General features: G+C 44.1%; 1 protein-coding gene across 4 annotated transcripts in view; it reads right to left on the reverse strand.

Moving 5' to 3' along the window:
* The window catches only part of LOC136577180 (nuclear factor 7, brain-like), a 407,170-nt gene that overhangs the window by 383,445 nt on the left and 3,327 nt on the right, over positions 1–20,398 (reverse strand). For 3 of the 4 annotated variants that reach the window (XM_066576972.1, XM_066576971.1, XM_066576970.1), the window contains exons 2-4: positions 11,817–11,891; positions 7,764–7,921; positions 991–1,452 (exon numbers count right to left, since the gene is read on the reverse strand). In XM_066576972.1, the coding sequence (XP_066433069.1) occupies positions 991–1,452; positions 7,764–7,921; positions 11,817–11,891 (695 nt within the window). Of the gene's footprint in view, positions 1–990; positions 1,453–7,763; positions 7,922–11,816; positions 11,892–20,398 lie in introns of those variants that run through there. The other variant, XM_066576973.1, reaches the window with a different exon arrangement.

Genomic DNA, 20,398 nt, shown 5'->3' on the forward strand with positions numbered 1-20,398 from the left:
GCTGCCCAGCGGTTTACACGTACTGGGAAGAAGTTACAGAGTTTCTAACCCAACTGTTGGGAATACCGGTACCACCTGATCCAGCAATAGGTCTGCTAGGTATTCTAGACAAAGAACAATGGCAATACCATGGTAAGATATCGCACCACAGTATTATTTTATGCCCGTAAAGCTATAGCCCTACGCTGGATGGATAGGCGCCCTCCGACACTCTCAAAATGGCAGAATATCATCAATTCTATCTAGCCATACGAGAAAAGAGTCTAAAAAACCAGAAAATGCCCTGAAAAAATTCAATAAGGTATGGGGGAGATGGTGCGGGTCAACAAATACAAACTTCACACAAGAGCTATTCCAAAGTTTATTAAGGGGAACTATAACCAGGCCTACTTTGTAAAAAAAAAAGTGATAATTACCCCTCTACACTGACACTACGAACAGGCGAACTAACACAACATGTTTAAAGGGGTTGTCCCGCAAAAGCAAGTGAAGTTAAACACTTCTGTAAGGCCATATTAATGCACTTTGTAATATACATCGTGCATTAAATATTGGCCATACAGAAGTTATATACTTACCCCCCCCCCCCCCCCCCCCGGTGTTGGCGTCCCCGTTTCCATGGCGCCGACCGAAGCCTTCTTCTGCCTCGATTAGACGCGCTTGCGCAGTCTGCCTCTTCTGTCCCGTTGAATGGGGCCGCTCAGGCGTGCTCGCGCCGCACAGCCATTTATATGGCCATACAGAAGTGTTTAACTTCACTTGCTTTTGCGGGACAACCCCTTTAACACTTGTACAAGACAATGTAACGTATTTATGTTCTGATCATCTGTTCTTAAAGAGCCTATGATGTATGCAAAGTTACTTATTCATATATTGTATGTAATGCATATTGTTCAATAAAACAAGTTTAAAAAAAATTAAAAAATTGTTGGAGGTGAACTGTAACATTTAAGGTCATGAGTTTCTAAGGTGTGCTTCCCCCCAACTTACCTTGTACACTCCCACTGCATCCAGGATGGGCAGGAAGTTGTGACTTGCGTGTTTGAGGGAGTCCCTACAGATGATGCAGCTCAGTGTCCCATCATCTTTACAGAAGAGCTTTAGTCGCTCATCATGCTCAAGACAGTTCTCTGCAAGTTTAACCTTCTTGGCAGATTTAGCCGGAGTCGAGATAGCGGTGGCACAGACTGCTGTCTTCACGAGGTTAGCCACAGTTTTTTTGGTGTTATACCTCTTCTCTGTGAGGACTTCCTTACAGTCAGGGCAGGTAAAGGATTCCTGGCCATCCCAGGCCTTGTCAATGCAGTTACGGCAGAAGTTATGACCGCATTCCACCATGACCGGATCCTTGAATAGCTCGCTACACAGAAGACAAGTCAATTCTTCAGCAAAATCCTTAGACGCCATCGCTGAATTATTTGAGGGTGCAGTTTCAACATCGACCTTTACTCTCTTAAGAGGGGGGAAAAAAAAAAAAGAAGTGGGGTTAAGGCTGTGGTCTTCCTGGAGTAGGATATCAACAACAGTTTCAAAAATCACAAGAGTAAAGATTCAGAGTAGGCAACCCCCCCTCCCCCCCAAAACAACTTAGGTACACTGCGGCAAGTCACCACCTGAGCCATATAGACAAGCTACAACATTATACTTTGCACTTAAAAGGTTTCACATGATGAATCCTGCAAATTATCAGATGCAAAGTGAAGCACAAATCCTAAAGTTACATTGTGTTACATTTCTCGTGTCTGCTTTGTGTTTCAGCATAGCGAGGGGGGTCGGTTGTTTAGTTTCTCTGCAGAGAAGAAACTACACTTCCCAGGATGCCCTTCAAAGAGGGCATCAGCACACCTCTTCTGGCAGTTATAACCACAGGATGGGTCAAAGACATTTAGGATAAAAGGATCTGACCAGTGAAGTATTAGGCTGAAACCATGCGGAGACTTGTGCCATGTGTGATGCAGCCTGTAATGGTGTATTAAAAGAGCAACTCATCTAGAACTGAAAACCAAAATGAAATGTCATTATTTGCTCCCAAACATTGCGATATACGAATTTCACCATTTCCATTAGGCTGGGCTCGTACGAACTGGTCTGATTCTGCATGCCAAAGACCCGCAGTGGATTTCAGCTGTGAGCCCGTCCTGTGACCCTGCGTAACTCCCTTAACCGTGCTGCAGATAACCGCAGAGGCTTGCAGGTGGCTACGCACAGTAGTTTTTTGTGCGTTGTTTGCATTTCCTATCCTGTCACTGAGCAATGATGCGGGTATATGCAGCCCATACACAATGCTAATTGCGTATGAGCAGCGGGTTGGCCGCCTTCAATGACATCAATAGAGGCCATTAGTGCAGATTCTGCTGTAAAATATAGCATGCTGCGATTTTTCTTCCACTCACAGAATATGCAATTCATATTCCACGAATGTGAAGGAGAAATCAAAATTACATGCCTTTCAATGCCTGCATTTTCCGTGCACTGACTGCAGAATCCGCAATACAAATCCAGTCATGAGATCGGCCTTAATAGGAGACAGAAGGGGGGAAAAAAACAAAAACATCAGCTCCTTGAAATAAAAAGAGTTGCATCAGCGGGTACAAGTTACATGACAAGCACGTTCTCCCAGCTTTGTAGATGAACAGAAGAGGATGGTAGAAACTAACTGGCCGACATGATACATTATAAACCGGTAAGGAGGGAAAAGATGCTCGAACTGTAACCCACAAGTGATGCGAGAGGAAAGGGATGTATGAAGAAGAACAAGGCAATATCTTTTCTACCCATCACTAGCCGCAGATCAACATAGCAGCTTCTGTTCCGAGTCGGGGTTTACCAGGCTGTACGATGCTGCAGAAGAAGTGGGACGGGGCCTCCTGCGGCACCAAAGCTTTATACAGAATTAATCTGAAAGGTCAATCAAGCAGATATACTGGAGGGTCTAGTATAATCCACTTGGAGCCACAGGGATCCTGCCACCATGTCAGGACACTTTCTAGGAATCAGTCATCTGGACTCCTTTCATCCCTTATTGGATCATCAAGAATTCCAGAATTTCACTGGCTAGATGCCTAAAATAATACATTTTGTTAGATACTAGCTTAAAAAAAATGGGGATAATAGAAAAATCACCCATCCATGGACAAACACACCCATAAAAAAAAAACAGTCAGGAGACCAGCGTTATACACACTGGTCCCTGTGCATAAGTCAGTAATGAAACAAATATTCCTAGGAAAAAAAGAGGAAATGCATAAATTATATTTCACTTTAATAACCAAAACAAATTTTGAAGCGCTAGTAGGGTCTAAAATTTCAGCCAGCAGTGTGTTGGACTAGAAGACCCAAGCACTGATGCTCACTACAATTTTTGCACCAATTAGGCCCACTATTCATGCCTACTATGTTATGGGCCGAAAGGTCCCAATTTGGCTACTAACAGTCCAACGCGTTTCAATAGAGGTATAATCTTCAGGGACCTAAATACCCTCATACAGTGTTAGAATAAGGTCCTGATCATGGTATGTCTAGTATGATTTTTTCCTTTTTTCTTCTCCCCCCAAGTAGAAGCTCAGTGTCCTAGCATTAGCAAGATAATTGCTCTCAAGGTTGTTAAAAAAATAGGATGTCAGATGATGCCAAAATAATCAAAAAACAAATGAAATGAAAGAAATAAGTGACCAACAACCCCGACGGTGGATAGTCAGGGCAGTGACCAACAACCCCGACGGTGGATAGTCAGGGCAGTGACCAACAACCCCGACGGTGGATAGTCAGGGCAGTGACCAACAACCCCGACGGTGGATAGTCAGGGCACTGACCAACAACCCCGACGGTGGATAGTCAGGGCACTGACCAACAACCCCGACGGTGGATAGTCAGGGCACTGACCAACAACCCCGACGGTGGATAGTCAGGGCACTGACCAACAACCCCGACGGTGGATAGTCAGGGCACTGACCAACAACCCCGACGGTGGATAGTCAGGGCACTGACCAACAACCCCGACGGTGGATAGTCAGGGCACTGACCAACAACCCCGACGGTGGATAGTCAGGGCACTGACCAACAACCCCGACGGTGGATAGTCAGGGCACTGACCAACAACCCCGACGGTGGATAGGACACTGATCTACTTGGGGGAGATGAAAAAAGGAAGAAAAAAGAAAGAAAAACGCGCTAGCAGCTCTTGAAAGAGTGTCTGCTCTGCTCAGATGGCAGTTAGTCCACTTACTATTTAAGGTATGGGTTTCTAATTGATACCACCATTCCTGATCATGGGGTAGGATACCCATTTATATCTAGGACATACCACGATCAGGACATTATTCTAACACTCTATGAGGGTATTTAGGACCCTGAATATTATACCTCAATTGAAACGTGTTGGATCGCTAGCGTTACTGTAGTAATCAAATTGGGACCTTTCAGCCCATAACATAGTAGGCATGAATAGTGGACCGAATTGGTGCAAAAATTGGCATATACATCAGTGCTTGGGTCTTCTAGTTCAACACACTGCTGGCTGAAATTTTAGACCCTACTAGCGCCTCAAATTTTTGAAGTTTTGGTTACTAAACTGAAATATAAATTTATCCATTTCCTTGTTTTTACCTAGGCATATTGGCTTCATTGCCTAATTATGCACAGGGACACTGGTCGTCTTCTGGTTGTTTTTGTTTGTCCATGGATGGGTGATTTTTATATTATCCTTATTTTCTTTTAGCTAGTATCTAATAAAAATGTATTATTTTAGGCATCTAGTGAGTGAAATTCATATTGATAATAGGTCGCTTCTGCCTCAGTGACGGTGTCAAGAATTCCAGACCATCAGATAATCAACTAATGCAGCATTACAAAGCTGCATCACCTGCAATTCCATAACACAGTATCAGAATGATATCAGGTGAGCCAGGTGCCTATAGTGTGCCTATGAGACACAGGCTGCAGATAGGAATAGAGCCAGTAACATCTTACAGATTTTGTAAGGAAAGAAAAGAAAAACAAAAGATTTCAGTGTTCCACCTATTTTACGGTTAGCTTTCCTCTTTCAAATGACTTGTGCCCGAAACGTGGAAATCAAAGCTTAAAATTAAAAAAAAAAAACCTTCAAATGTTCCTGGTGGAGCAGGGAACACAAGAACGTGTGGGGATACATACCAGTATTCTAGAGCTCCAAGTAAAAGCTGAATGCCGTGTTAAATATAAAAACCTGTTCATCGGGCAGGACTCCAGGAGGAAAGTGATCAGGTAACGGAGTGTCAATATATCACCAGACTCCAGTATACATTACAGCTGATAATTAAATCAAGCTACAGGATGTAAAATCAATGCATGACAACCATTAATTCATCTTTATTTAGCATATTACACAATATGTGACACAGGTAGCACAATACAATAAGGATGACAGGCGGGTGCCATGTGCCAGACATACAGAGCAGGGAATCCTCCAGAGACCTCCGCTATCAGTACATCCCGAGTCGGGTTCAACATTACAAAAAGGAATATAATGTGAAACCCGCCTATAAAAACATTACTGCAGGTCAGAGAGGAAACCTTATCTGGGATCCTCAGATGTTCCCTCATGACAAGACTCCATACACGTACCGTGCCTTTACACCGGCTCCCATCGTGTGACACCAGGCCTTTTTTTTTTACATACACCTTAGATGAAGTTTTTTTTATTTCTTCTGATCTTACAGGTCCGCACATGATCCCAGGCTTGGCTCTAAACATACAGTTTCTGTATGGACCCTTGGGGTGGGGGGTTGTCACCAATTAGAAGCTACTTGATTAAGAAGCTTTCATATTCTTAATGCACATTTTCTCTTTAACCCCATTTACCCTGTGATGTAGATTAACGTCACAGAGACATAAAATTGGTGTGAAGCAGACTCCAGAGTCAAGTCTGGTTCAGTACCTGGGGGAACTGGCTTTATAAAATAGCGCACGGACCACTGCTTTCAATATCTATGACCGGAGCTAGCTCCAACTGCAGCCGTTTACCATTCTATAATTTAAGTGGTCAGAGTTGGAAGGGACTTCCAGGGTCATCGAGTCCAACTCCCTGCTCAATGCAGGATCACCAAGTCATCCCAGACAGACATTTATCCAGCCTGTTTGAACACTTCCATTGAAGGAGAACTCGCCACCTCCCGTGGTAACCTGTTCCACTCATTGATCCCCCTCACTGTCTGTTTTCTAATCTGGATCTCCTCCCTTTCAGTTTCATCCCATTGCTTCTAGTCTTTCCTTGTACAAAATTAGAACAGGGCTGATCTCTCTGCACTGTAACAGCCCTTCAGATATTTGTAGACAGCTATTAAGTCTCCTCTCAGCCTTCTTTTTTGCAGGCTAAATATTCCCAGATCCTTTAACAGTTCCTGATAGGACATGACTTGCAGACCGCTCACCATCTTGGTAACTCTTCTCTAAAGCTGCTCCACTTTATCTATGTCTCTTTTTTTTTTTCAAAGTGGGGTGCCCAGAACTGGACACAGTATGCCAGATGAGGTCTGACTAAGGAAGAGTAGAGGTGTATAATTACCTCACTTGACCTAGACTCTATGCTTCTCTTAATACATCCCAGAATTGCGTTTGCCTTTTTGGCTGCTGCATCACATTGTTGGCTCATGTTCAGTCTATGATCTATTAGTATACCCAAGTCTTTTTCACATGTGCTGCTGCTTAGCCCAATTCCTCCCATTCTGCATGTGTTTTTTTTATTTTACTTTCCAAGATGTAGGACTTTGATTTTCTCCTAGTTAAATACCATTCTGTTAGTCGCCACGCACTGTGCAAGCTTTTCTAGATCTTTTTGAATACGCTCTCTCTTCTCAAGTGTTAGCTATCCCTTCTAGCTTTGTGTGGTCAGCAAATCTGATCAGTTTCCCATCAATTCCCTCTTCCACATCATTTATAAAAATGTTGAACACTGGGTCTAGGACAGTTGTGAATTCACCTAACAGTTGCCTTTTCGATCCCATATTTGGTCATTTTTTTAACAAGTATGGTATGAGATATTTTGTCAAATGCTTTACTAAAGTCAAGATATACTATATCTACCGCATTTCCCTGATCAACCCAGTCGGTGATTCTGTCACAGAAGTAAATTGGATTAGTCTGCCATGACCCGTTTGTTATAAACCCATGCCGGCTCTGGTTAATTACTGCATTTTTATCCAAGTACTTGCATACATGCTGTTTAATAATTTGTCCAAAGATCTTTCCTGGTATAGAAGTCAGGCTCAAAGGCCTGTAGTTTTCTGGATCCACTTTACCTAAAACCACTGTGGAATAAGTTGGCGCTATACAAAAAAGATATATCGAGCCACTTTAATTGTACTGCTCAACATAATATAGCTAAAATGTCACTTTTGCTGCTCCATTGATGCCGTAAACCAAAACCCAAAAAACAGAAGTGCATACTTTTTCCCATTTCACGCCACTTAATTTAAAACTTAAAATGCACTATTAAACAAATACAACCTTAAGTAAAAACACGTCTTTGTACAGTTACATTGATAGGAAAAATTAAAACTTGTGGCTTTGGAGATATGAAAAAAAGAAAAACGAGAATCCCAAAAATGGTTGGTATTAGGAAGTTAATGAAAAAGACTATTTTTACGACACACAGAATAGTAATAATGTATCTTTCCAGGATCTAATCAGTGGACAGAGGGTTAAAATAGGCCTATTTTGCCAGGAGAAAAAGTAGAAGATGCGGCATTAAGCTGGCCGGAGTTCAGGAGGATTGAATGCCGCATTACCTTTGCTTCAGATGGGCTTTCATCACTTGTCCGTTTCAGAGTAGCTTTTCCCTCCTCAGTCGCTCCCAGGTTTGCACGGTCAGCCACCTGACCCTCTTTAACTGGTTTGGGAATCACCAGTCGGGTTTTGTCCACCCATTCGTTTTGGCGACGGTTCACTGTGGAAACAAGTGATCTCACATAATAAGGTGAAAATGGTGGTGGAACTTCCTTTGGTTTGTAAGTCCAGAACTGAACATTTATTGGATCTGCGACCTGTGACACAGAATAGGTTGTGCTTGAACACAACACAGAGATCTCACTATCAAAACGAGAGTGAGAAACCCAAAAAGAAAAAAAACAAACAAAAAATATATATAGTGATCCAGCTCACCCCCTAGGTTCCCCCAAACACTTTTTGGGTGCTCTCCTTAAGGAGACAACACCGCTTCTGACCCCAACTATAGGCCCCTCACAGACTAAGCCTGAGACCTACTGCATAGTGATGAGGGGCAAACACCCCGAAACACTTTGTATATGCATGACTTCTGGCTTGGTTTAAAAATCCCAAATCATTGTAGACCTTTTTATGTAAGGTCACTTTGAATTGAGGGAATGCTGCTATCTAATAGATGGCGCTGTAGAGGTATTTTCCCATCTTTCTGACCAGCTTAAAACATCCCACTGCAGTGATGATCACAGCTTGTAAAATGGCCATAATGATTGGTTTCATCCATATCATTACATGATCTGGATAGAAAAAAAACCTGCATCACCGAGGGCGGCCAATAACCCTACATTCTTGTTCAAACTTGAACAATTTCTAATGGTTGGTATACCTTAGCATGGGGATGATCATCTTGCACGAATCCTTATGCATGTACAGCTATGGCGGTGTACAGACTGTAAAGCCTGGACCAGCATTAATGAAAGAAAAACAAAACAAAACAAAAAACATAGTCTCCCCCCACCCCACCCCAAAGGTGTACTCCTGATACGGCCAAGGTTACTTTTGGGGCAGATTTATTATTTGCCTTTAATTTAGACATCTCCACCAGTCAGAGATGTGCCAAATTAGTCAAACTGATGCACTCTGATAAGTTTGGCACATCTTCAGAGATAAGTTAGACACTTGTCTCTGGCTTCGCCACATCATAGTAGGCTTACTTTAGACCAGCTTCTTGAGCCAAATCTATGGTGCACAACATTAACATATCTGGCACATTCTAGGTCTTCACTTAGCCATGCCCCCTTTTCTAGAAACTCTTGAAAAGCTTCTAGTGCAGTGCAAAAAACAAGAAATCCAGCGCACGGAATACATTTCAGCCTTTCACCACTATTTTCAATAGAAAATCTGTCCCACAGTGCAACTTGTTAAACCTGCAGAAACCTGTGCCGTCAGATTTGGGATCTGTGGTTTTTACCTGCAGAGAAGTAAAATCCTGGTGTTATAAATCCACATTTACCTCAGGATTGTAAATTCACCTTCAAGTATAGTACAACCTGCAAATCCACAACTGTGATCAGAGACTGCCATGTGCTCCGCAGCTCCAGAATAAGCGGTCTGCACTTCCATCATAGATGTGGTTACACTGCAAGGCTTTTCCTATTACCACCGTGCGCACATTCATTTCTGACCCTTAGTGTAAGTCAGTATTAATGTGAGCTTAGTATTGGGGGGCACTTCAGTCACTTTGAAAAGATGCAGTCGGAGTTGAACAGGACCCACGGGAGAAAGGGCAAGACGTTCAGGATAACTGAGTTTTTCCACAGTAGATATGTACCATTTATCCACAAGATAGGCGATTAACCTTCGTGATTACCCCATAGTGTTTTTACGTCCTGGCTGGCTGGGATTTGATCCCCAGGGCCATAAAAACATGCTCACTCTGGGGATTAAAACCCCATGAGCTGTGAACGTAACAGCTCCCTGATGTCGGCTAACAAAGATTTCACGGGGGAGCGCGGGATGCGGTCCTTGGTCACGTAATCTTCGTTATCCAATGAATAACAGCGATCACATATAAGTAAAAAAAATGTAAAAAAAAAAAAGGTGAAAGTTTCACCTCCCCGTCACAGATCCAGTCCCTGAGGGAAGGTGAAATTACTTGCCGAAGACCTCCGGTGATGACCCCGAAGGTGTCTTTATCTGCGGACCTTTATGCAGCTTCAGCACATGCGCCCGTCATCAAAGTGGCGGATACAAGCACAGAAGCTGGGGAGGGCCCTGGAAATTTAAAATCTCCTTGCTACTAAAAGGTAGCCAAGAGCCTGAAGCAGTGACTAAGGGCTGCAGTGAGCGGTCCTAGGTCAAATGATCCCATTATCCAATGGATAATGGCAATCATGTAAAAGTTAAAAGACAAGTGAAGTTTAATATTCCTTTCGGTTTGGGCCCCGTTGTGCATACACACATAAGATTAGGGCCACAATGGGTATGTTTCTAAACAAACAACAAACAGGGGTATCCATTTTGGGGTGCAAGTCTTCATTTATATGTGTGCTGTACAAAAAAAATGTTTTTAAAATGACAATTGTCAAAACAATTTAAAAACAAAAAAAAAATCATTTTTCCCTTCTGCTTTGCTTAGATTCAATCAAAAACTGTGGGGTTCTCTATCGTTTTGCCGGCTTAAGGACTGGAAAAGTGGGCAACAGGGCCTAAGGCACATTCAAGTAAGATGTCTGTCCTGAAAGCCACCGGCTGCTCCTTTCAGTTTGGGCCCCCGTAGTGCATACGGACAGAAGATTAGGGCCACAATGGGTATGTTTCTGAACACAAGACATACAGGGGTATCCATTTTGGGGTGCAACTCCTCATTTTCATGTGCACTACAGAAAAAAACCTCGTTAAAATGACATATTTGCAAAAATATGAAATTTTATTTTCTTCATCTGAATTGCATTAACTCCTGAAAAGAAACTGTATTTATTGAAATGGGATAATTTGTGGGGGTATCAGACACCTATGAGCCTTTTCAATCCTGGCTTGTTGTAGAAAACAAAGTGTTCCTCAAAATGTTGATAATTCAAGTTATATTTGTACATCTCCTAAATGGTTTAAAACAAACAAACAAAAAAACTTACGTTTTTCAAATGTGCGTCCAGAATAAAGTAAACAGATGGAAATATGCATCTCATCAAAAGTTTGGACAGTATGTTTGCACACATTTGAGCTATTGCAGTTGAAAAAAATAATGATTATCTCAATATCCTCCCAATTTTGGCACTTATTAAATATACAAAATTCTATCAATCTCTTTTTACTACCTAAATGTAGTACAATATGGGGCGAATAAACAAGGTCAGAATTACTTGGATATGCAAAACCTTTACAGAGTTATTCTACGTTCAAGTGACAGATGTCAGATTTCCAAAATTTGTTTTGGTCATTAAGGTGCAAACAGGCTTGGTCACTAAGGGGTTAACATCTGATTGCCAGGGACACAGCCAATCACTAGAACAAGGTCCTGAACCTACACACTACATGGGTTGATTGGCCAGGGTCTCAAGCACCTGACTTCAACCAATCGTGCACCCACTGTCAGCGTCACACAGGGGTACGGAGCAGAAGCTTATGTTTCCACCCTAATACAGTGGCTGACTCATAATTGCAAGAGCTGTTGTCATCAATTTTAATGGGAGCTGCACCTGCATTTACGAGTGACGGGCAATACAGAAGGGTTGGAGCTAGCTGCTTCCACTCCATATCACTGTGTGTTGTGGCGCTGACAATGGAAGCATCTTTCTGGACGGGGTCACAAGCAGCAGATCTCAGCCAATCAACTATTGATGACCTAACCCTGAGGAAATGCCACGAGTAGTGTTCGCCTGAAAAACCCTTTTAAGCACACCCGGTGTTAATTTGGTCAAACTCTACGTGGCTGACAGACAGCCCAGTACTGTGATGTTTCTGTAAACCTCCATCACTGGGACCCTCATTCCATTGAACATTGGGGATCCCAGTGGTGGATTCCCCAGCTATTAGACATTCATTATCTATCCAGTGGGAACACTCATTGAAAAGGTTAAGTGCAGAATTTTGTGCAGCAACAGCACCGGATCATTACTTACAGCCGACATAATTGACAAAGAACTCCTCCCTGCCAGCCCGCTTATTCATTCTGGTTTTAACAATCTCCGCATCATCTGCAATGGAAACAAATGACAAGAGGCTCAATTAAAGATAAAGAGAGGTGGGCACCATAAATTAATGGCCGTGAATGAGATGCGCAGAGCCACATATAAAGAAAAATATTAAAGATAATGTAGAAGAGCAAAGGTATGTGTATGTAGGATCAAATGTGTGCGCTCAAATAAACACTACAAGGAAATAAGACAATTATATTTTATTAGGTAGAACTTAGAAATACAGACACAAGTAAAATCAATTAAAAGTACCCACTGGTACAAAGATGCTACAGAACTGTCAGAACAATAAATGGCAACACCATACAACCCTTCCTAAATTAATGGGGTTAGAATAGATTCACACCTGTGTCCAGAGTTACGTTTTGCTGCTCCATTCGGGGAGTAGTAAAGGGGAATCCCCATGGCCGAACAGCTCCATCTCAGGACGGAACCACACATTGCAGAATGGACCACATTGACATTTTACGTCTGATGAGGGCCTGAGCAGAAGACTGCGTCCGGTCCTGGAGGGACCAGAACGTCGCGGGACATTGCGGAGGATGGAGGTGAGAAGTTTCAGCTCCCCACATGCATCCGATCTGTGAGGAGAGCTGAAACTAACTGACATTTTACTTACTTTTATGCAACCGTCGTTATCCATTAGATCCGGGGGTCGGATATTGTGGCCCCTCATGTCAGCTCCAGGCTGTCTGCTACCTCTGGCAGCCAATAGCAGGAAGCTAACAGCATATTTACAGTTTACACAATGTGACAACCCGAGTTCCCGTTGCCAACCAGCACCTCACAGTGCACGCATGAAGAAAAGAGCCAAAAGCTCAGTTCGGGATGGCTCTTTCTGGATCACCGGGTCCCAAAAACTGACCTGCGTTCAGTCACCTGCTTTGCCACATGGAATGTTCTTACTCTGAATGGGACTGGCTTTCAGGTGGCACTTATCAACGAACTGGCTAGCTATAGCATCACTGTAGGATGTTAGAGCTAGCCAGTTCCAGTTCCACTAGCCACTGTAGGATATCACCGAAGCTAGTCTACTGCATCATGACCAGCGCGAGGTTAATGGCGCCACCATATTACACTCCGGTGGCACTGAACACACCCAGGGAGTGGCACTAATCCTTCGCCCTCCCATAAATCAGTAAATGGAAATGTGGCATCCGATCTTTCCGCGTCTGCTGTATGCCAGGTTTGTTCATCGTCATGGTCACATGTCCATCATTGTGGCATATGCACCAACTGAAGAACACAGCTGCAGATAAAGATTCCTTTTATGACCAACTCGCCGCCACCGTGCAGTCCGTCCCTCCACATGATGTACTCATAGTGCTCGGCGACCTGAATGCAAACCCAGGTCCCCACACTCCTGGCTATGAAGATGTCATTGGACCCTTTGACGAAGACCGAACCAGTGACAATTCACACCAAATGCTGTCATTCTGTGCCTCAATGTGGCAGGGTCCTAGTTCCAGAGACGTAGCATTGATAGGTTTACCTGGATATCCAACGATGAACGTACAAAAAAGGAACTGGACCATATACACATTCGTCATCGCAATTGTCAAACCGTGTCAAGTATACCGTGGGACAGAAGCTCCAGCAAACACAGACCACCGTTGGCTTGTTGCCGAAATAGCAGTTCCACTCCGTCCGCCCCATAAGACCAGATCACAACCTTCATTAAACGTTGAGGCCCTGTGGGAAAATCCAGGACTCGAATGTCAATACAATATCCCAATCGAAAACCGGTTCCACGTTCTGGGCAATCTCCCAAGTGAACCAGAGGCAGCTTGGAATGTCACAAGAGACGCGAGGAGGGTCAAAGTTTAAACAATCTAAGAGCAGCATACAAAGCAGTCGCCAAAATCCGAGGGTCCTCAGGGACCAGCCGCCATACACCAATCCACAAATCCGATAGCAGCCCTTATACCAACCATGACGAGACACTTCAACGCTGGCATGAACATTTCTCATCCGGGTTAAACCATCCAACAGCTAACCCATGCCATAACCTCAAATCCATTGCTGTGGATGACCACTCTGTGCCTACGGATGCTCCTTCACGGTAAGAGGTCCATTCTGCTATTCAGAAAATTAGATACGGAAGCGCCGCCGGCTCAGATGGCATTCCATCTGAACTGCTGAAATGTGCAATTGAGCCGATAAGCACTGCTTTACATCAACTATTTCTGTGTGTCTGGTCTTGTGGGAAAGTCCCCGTCGAATGGAAGGAGGCCATTATCCTCGCCCAGTACAAGGGAAAGGGCCCAAATATGACATGCACTGGCTACAGGCCGATAACGCTCCTCTCTGTTCCCGGCAAGGTCTTCGCGCATGTTCTACTCTCAAGGGCACAACCACTCCTGACCTCCAAGCGGAGACCCCAGCAGTCAGGCTTCACACGGTAGGCCGCTTCACAATGGATGCCATACTCACTCTTAGGCTCTTCTCAGAGATACATAGAGAATTTAACAAACCGCTCCTCATTGCGTATGTCGATCTCAAGGCGGCGTTCGACTCAATCGACAGAGAAGCCCTCTGGAAGGCCTTGCATGGCATTGGCGTCCCCACAACCCTTCTAAATCTACTAAAAGACATGCATCAGGGCACATCCGCTAAAGTCCGTATCAACCTCTGCTAGTTTTGAGACCTCGTCTGGTGTTTGACACGGTTGCGTCTTGACTCCTGCACTCTTCTGCAGGGCCATGGACTGGATTCTTCAGCGAATTGTCCAATTTAATGTGGTCACTCTTCCAGAGTACCACTTTACCGACCTAGACTACGCCGACGATGTTGCACTTTTGGAGGTCACATCTAATTAGAGACACTCATTGAAACAGTTCGATTTTGAGGCGTCCTGTCTTGAGCTTCACATCTCCTGGCAAAAAAACCAAGCTGCAGAATCTAGGAGTCGGCTCATTCTCTCCAGACCTAGACGTAAACGGACAGAGTCGACGCTGTCAGTGAGCTCTTGTACCTCGGCAGCATTCAGCACACAGATGGGAGGGCGCTTCCAGACATCCTATGGAGAATAGCGCTGGCAGCCTCGGCGATGAGGTCCTTGGATAAACTCTGGCGGAGACAGAGCATAACACTCAGGACTAAGCTTCAATTCTACTAGACCTGCGTTATGCCAATATTATAGCATGGCTCGGAGACTTGGACCTTGCTGTCGCATACCACTGAACGTCCTTTGACATGCGATGCCAACGCCAGATTCTCTGTGTCCGTTGGCTTGACTTCATCAGAAACAGCGAGATACAGGCTTCCACGGGGCTTGAGTTAATCACAAAAACAATAACAAGGAGACGACTTGCACTTTTGGCTATGTTGCACGCTTGTCAGAAGTTGTTCCGGCCTACGGAGCTCAAACCGTAGCAATTGCTAGGAGGAAAAAAAAACCCAAAAAACGAGAGACGACCCCCTGCCGCATGGCGGAGGCCCCCTGGTCATCCGCAGCACTCGTAAGTGCAACAGATAGACAACGGTACCTCCACCAACAAACACTAAATGGAACAATGCCCTCGGTCGTGGTCATTCTAGATCGGCGCTACAGACTCCCGTCGTCCAAGCGAGATCACTATATAACTATAACAGCATAGTTGCAAAAAGTTCCAGGCAGCAGTACAGTGGGAAACAAACATCAGAGGATCTTTTCAAAGCTTAAAAGCACATCTTTTTTATTATGATATCCGCAAGTAAAAGCAAGCCAAAGACATTTTGACCGGCAAAGCGGTCTTTGTCAAGCTGTTGAACACTGAGGCAACAACACATATGTAATAAAGTGGAAACCAATCTAAAAATGGCATTGTAACACACCCGCATATTGTAGACACATGGTTGGATCGTCTGGAAAGGCATCAGGGGTGAAGAAATCAGAGGTTACAGAGCCGTCAATAGCAGGAAGCTGTCATGACCACAGGCCCCGTAGCTTTAATACACAAGGCGAGCATGCATTTACGTCCCTGGGGATTAAAGTCCAGAAAGCCAGGGCGTAAAAATGCATATGGGCAGTCGCTATGGGGTTAATCTACTTATGCACGGAAGTCAACTTTTTGGACATCATAAAAAAATTTCAAACAACTATACCGAAAATTGATTGATCGGCCCAAATACCTCAGATAAGATAGTTCCCATCCTAGGTACTGGTGTATCTTGTCTCCACCAGAAATATGGGTGGAGACAAGGTTTTGTCCTGGGCGGAGAAATGGGTTGGTCCTGGTGAACTTAGGGTGCCTGACGCTGATCCCTCACCTTTCCCTGCCGGTCTTCCCTCTCTGCCTTGTCAGTGTGCAGAGGTGGGACTGCTTCCCCGCTGTCATTGTCCAGCAGCAGCCCGACGTCTTCCCTGCCTGCTGCGTTGCTGTCAGTGTCCCCAGTGGGCCAGTGCGCTTCGTTCATCACTGCAGCGGTGGCCCAGTGTCTTCCCTGCCTGCTGCGCCGCTGGTCGCCCCTTGTCAGTGACCCAGGCGGGCCGGCGCACTCCCTTCTTCACTGTCTTTCCAGGCCGCTGTCAGTGTCACTGGAGGCTCGGTGCGCAGGGAACACACACATACAGCGGCAGCATGCAGGGTAACAGTGGGGAGAACAGTGGCGCCGGAGGCACATGGGCATACACAGCCGCCATTGACTGTGACAGTGGGGAGCACAGTTGCAGCAGTCCCGGCTGCAGTGGTCTAAGGGAACCGGAAAGGAGGACAGCTGTGAGCGCGGAGACATGTGTGACCTGCAACAGGCATGTGGGTATGAGCGCAGCACGGGAGGGGGACACCAGGAGTACGTTGGGAACGTGTGTGACCTGCAATGGGTATGAGTGCAGCACGGGCGGAGGACACAGGGAGTGCATCGGGGACATGTCTGACCTGCCTGGGCCATTTCAGCAGGATGCGAGGGGGGCGTGCCCTTGAAGTACCCCTGGTTGTTCCTGCTGTATCTTGTCTCCCAATCCAAAGCTTTTGGTGACAGCTGTCACATCCCTAGCTTCCGGTGTCGACAAGATACACCAGTATCCCCATCCTAAACGCATATATTTATATTCCACAACACTTCTGCTCGATTCACAACCTGATTGGGTGTTTGGGTTGGCTGATTCATAGAGATTGGTTGTTTGGGTTGAATCGAGCAGAAGTGTTGTGGAATATAAATATATGCATCCTAAATGCATCAAAAAGTCCATCTTCTGCAGCCATGCCATCAAATAAAACCGTATCTACTCGAACCCGACAGAGAGGAACATTTATACCACCTTAAAAGGACATTTTTAAATAGACTGCTGCAACTCGCTGCTCATTGGCCTTTCCCATTCCAGACTCTCCCCTGTCCAATCCATACTAAATGTGGCAGCTAGACTCATCTTGCTATCCAGCCGCTTCCCAGGCGCCTCTGCACTATGCCAGTAGCTGCACTGGCTGCCCATCCACTGCAGAACTCAATTCAAACTCATCACCCTCACCCACAAAGCTCGCTTCCCTCCTGTCCATACATCACCCAGCCCACGCACACAGCGATCGGCTAACACATTCTGACTAAACACCCCTCTAATACGAACCTCACATGCTCGCCCCCAGGACCTCTCTGGAGCAGCACCCGTCCTCTGGAACACTACCCCAGAACCGGACAAATTCTGACCCACAGAACTTCAGACGCGCCTTAAAAATGCACATCTTCAAAGAAGCATACCAAATTTCCTGATCTAATCCCCCACATGACCCCTGCCCCTCCCGATGGCTCCCTGCACTTTCCACTTTGCCCACTGTGTACATCTCCTGCCCCTGTATACCCTTATTACCCCCAACTGTTTTGTTTCCCAAGAACTAAATAACACATGTAAGTGTAATTGTAGTACTCTGTTCCCCCGTGCTTCATCTCCTGACCCTGTACCTCCTGTTTCATCCCGTCTTGTTTACAAATGATAGAACATCACATGTAATTGTCGTATTGTTTGTATTCCCTCGTGCTTTGAAAGCGCTGCAGAATTAAGTCGGTGCTATACAAATAAAGATTATTATTAATGTGAAACTGTCCTAAAATTGGAACAAAAATTTCAATATTTTTCTTGAACCAAGCCACTCCAGAGAGAAAGCTGGAAAATGCATATATTTAGCTGATGCTTTGAGGTTTAGTAGTACCAGTATTTCTGACGGCACAATGCGCCACTAACTAATATAATCTAGTGAAAGTAATTGGAGTTGGTCACGCGTCCTAAACCAGCAGAGCCTGACAGCAGCCTTGTGCCTACAGGACCTGTGATGTCACCATCATGTGACCAGTCACCAGGGCTCTGAGCTCCGCCCCTGATAACATAACGGTGACACCATCTCAGGTCCTGTAAGCACACAGCTGCTGTCAGGCTCTGCATGTTTTAGGACCTGTGATGACATCACCGTCATGTGATGAGGGGAGGAACTCAGAACCCTCGATGACTATTCACATGATGGGGATATCACCACATAACTTACTCACTGACAGGTGGCCATTAGTATTTTGATTACCACAAAATTTCATAAAGGCGTTTTTTGTATTTTTGAGAAAAAAATTCTTCATGGAGACCAATTCTATACTGACAATCTGTCACAGTGCATCGCTGCTGCCTAGCATGTGGCCCCCTACACAAGTCTATGGAAGAGTGGGTGTATGAGACTGATAAGTCAGCTTTTTGTCCGGCACATGGACTTGACAGGTGCGCACTGCGAGAAGGGGGTATAATCATAGGGGGATGACCACTCACAGTACGATCTATCCTGCTTCTTGTATATATGTGTGGTTTATATAAATTGTTGCATAGATGTATATATGGTGAAATACATACACGAGGAATAAGCACTCATGGTTCAGTTCATCCTGCCTCTTATATACACCTCACATGTATACGGGTTGCATAGCTGTATACGTAAGGGATCACTTACGGTACCAAAACTCCTGCCTCTTGTATACATGTGAAGTGGATATGGAGTGTATCATAGATTGTATACATGGTGAGGTGTATATACATAATAAGTGAGCACTCAAGGTATAATCCATCCCACCTCTTGTATACATGTGAGGTGTAAATGGACTGATTTTATATATCTATACACACACACACAATATATATATATATATATATATATATATATATATATATATATATATATATGAAAGCCCTCACTGACTCACTGGCCAAACGTTCTCCAACTTCCCGATGTCATAGAAACATTAATTTTGGCAGAAGCATAGATTATCTCCAAAATAGGAAAAGTAATTGGGTCCCAACTCGATTATTCAATTCTAGCGCAAAAGAATTAGCGTCGAAATTTAACGTACATAATCTAAATCTCTCACTTCCCAATCTCATAGAAACTTAAAATTTCGCACGGGCATTGATTATGCCATAAATAGGAAAAGCTAATGGGTCCCAACTCGATTATTCAATTCTATGCGCAAAAGAATTAGCGTCCAAATTTTACATACGGAATCTAATTCTCTCACTTTCCGGTGTCATAGAAACGTGAAATTTGGCAGGAGCATTGATTATGTCATAAATAGGAAAAGCTAATGGGTCCCAACTCGATTATTCAATTTTATGCGCAAAAGAATTAGCGTCCAAATTTTACGTACGGAATGTCATTTTCTCACTTTCTGGTGTCACAGAAACGTGAAATTTGGCACGAGCATTGATGATGTCATAAATAGGAAAAGCTAATGGGTCCCAACTCGATTATTCAATTCTATGCGCAAAATAATTCCTGTCGAAATTTTACGTACATAATCTAAATCTCTCACTTCCCAAAGTCATAGAAACATGAAATTTGCCATAAGCATTGATTGTGTCAAATATGAAAAGTTAATAAATCCCAACTCGATTATTCAATTCTAGCGCAAAAGAACTAGCATCCAAATTTTACGTACGAAATCGAATTCTCTCACTTCTTGGTGTCATAGAAACATGAAATTTGGCACGAGCATTGATTATGTCATAAATATGAAAAGTTAATGGGTCCCAACTCGATTATTCAATTCTAAGTGCAAAAGAATTAACGTCCAAATTTTACCTATGGAATCTAATTCTCTCACTTCCTGATGTCATTTTATATAAAAGAAACGTCGCATGGTTACCTCCACGTGGTGTTTCCTGGGTAACGCAGAGAACTATGCAAAATGGTGAACATATGTTTTTCCTCAGTATCTCTAAAGTAACCACGACTTCATAAGATTTTCTGTGTGAACACCAAATAAACACCAGTACCAAATTAACTCGGGCGAAGCCGGGTATATCAGCTAGTATGTATGTATGTATGTATGTATATATATATATATATATTATATAATGAGGGGTATATAGTGTAGACACAGGGGTTATATATATGCTGAGATATATAGGAGAGTGTATACACAGGGGATGACCACTCACGGTACAATCTATACTGCCTCTTGTATACATGTGAGGGGTACATAAAGGATGTGTGTGTGTGTAATATAGATAGATAGATAGATAATCACTCACGGCACGATCCTTCCCACCTCTTCTATAC

The sequence above is a fragment of the Eleutherodactylus coqui genome, chromosome 8 (assembly GCF_035609145.1).
Source record: "Eleutherodactylus coqui strain aEleCoq1 chromosome 8, aEleCoq1.hap1, whole genome shotgun sequence".
In the NCBI taxonomy this organism is placed as follows: Eukaryota; Metazoa; Chordata; class Amphibia; order Anura; family Eleutherodactylidae; genus Eleutherodactylus; species Eleutherodactylus coqui.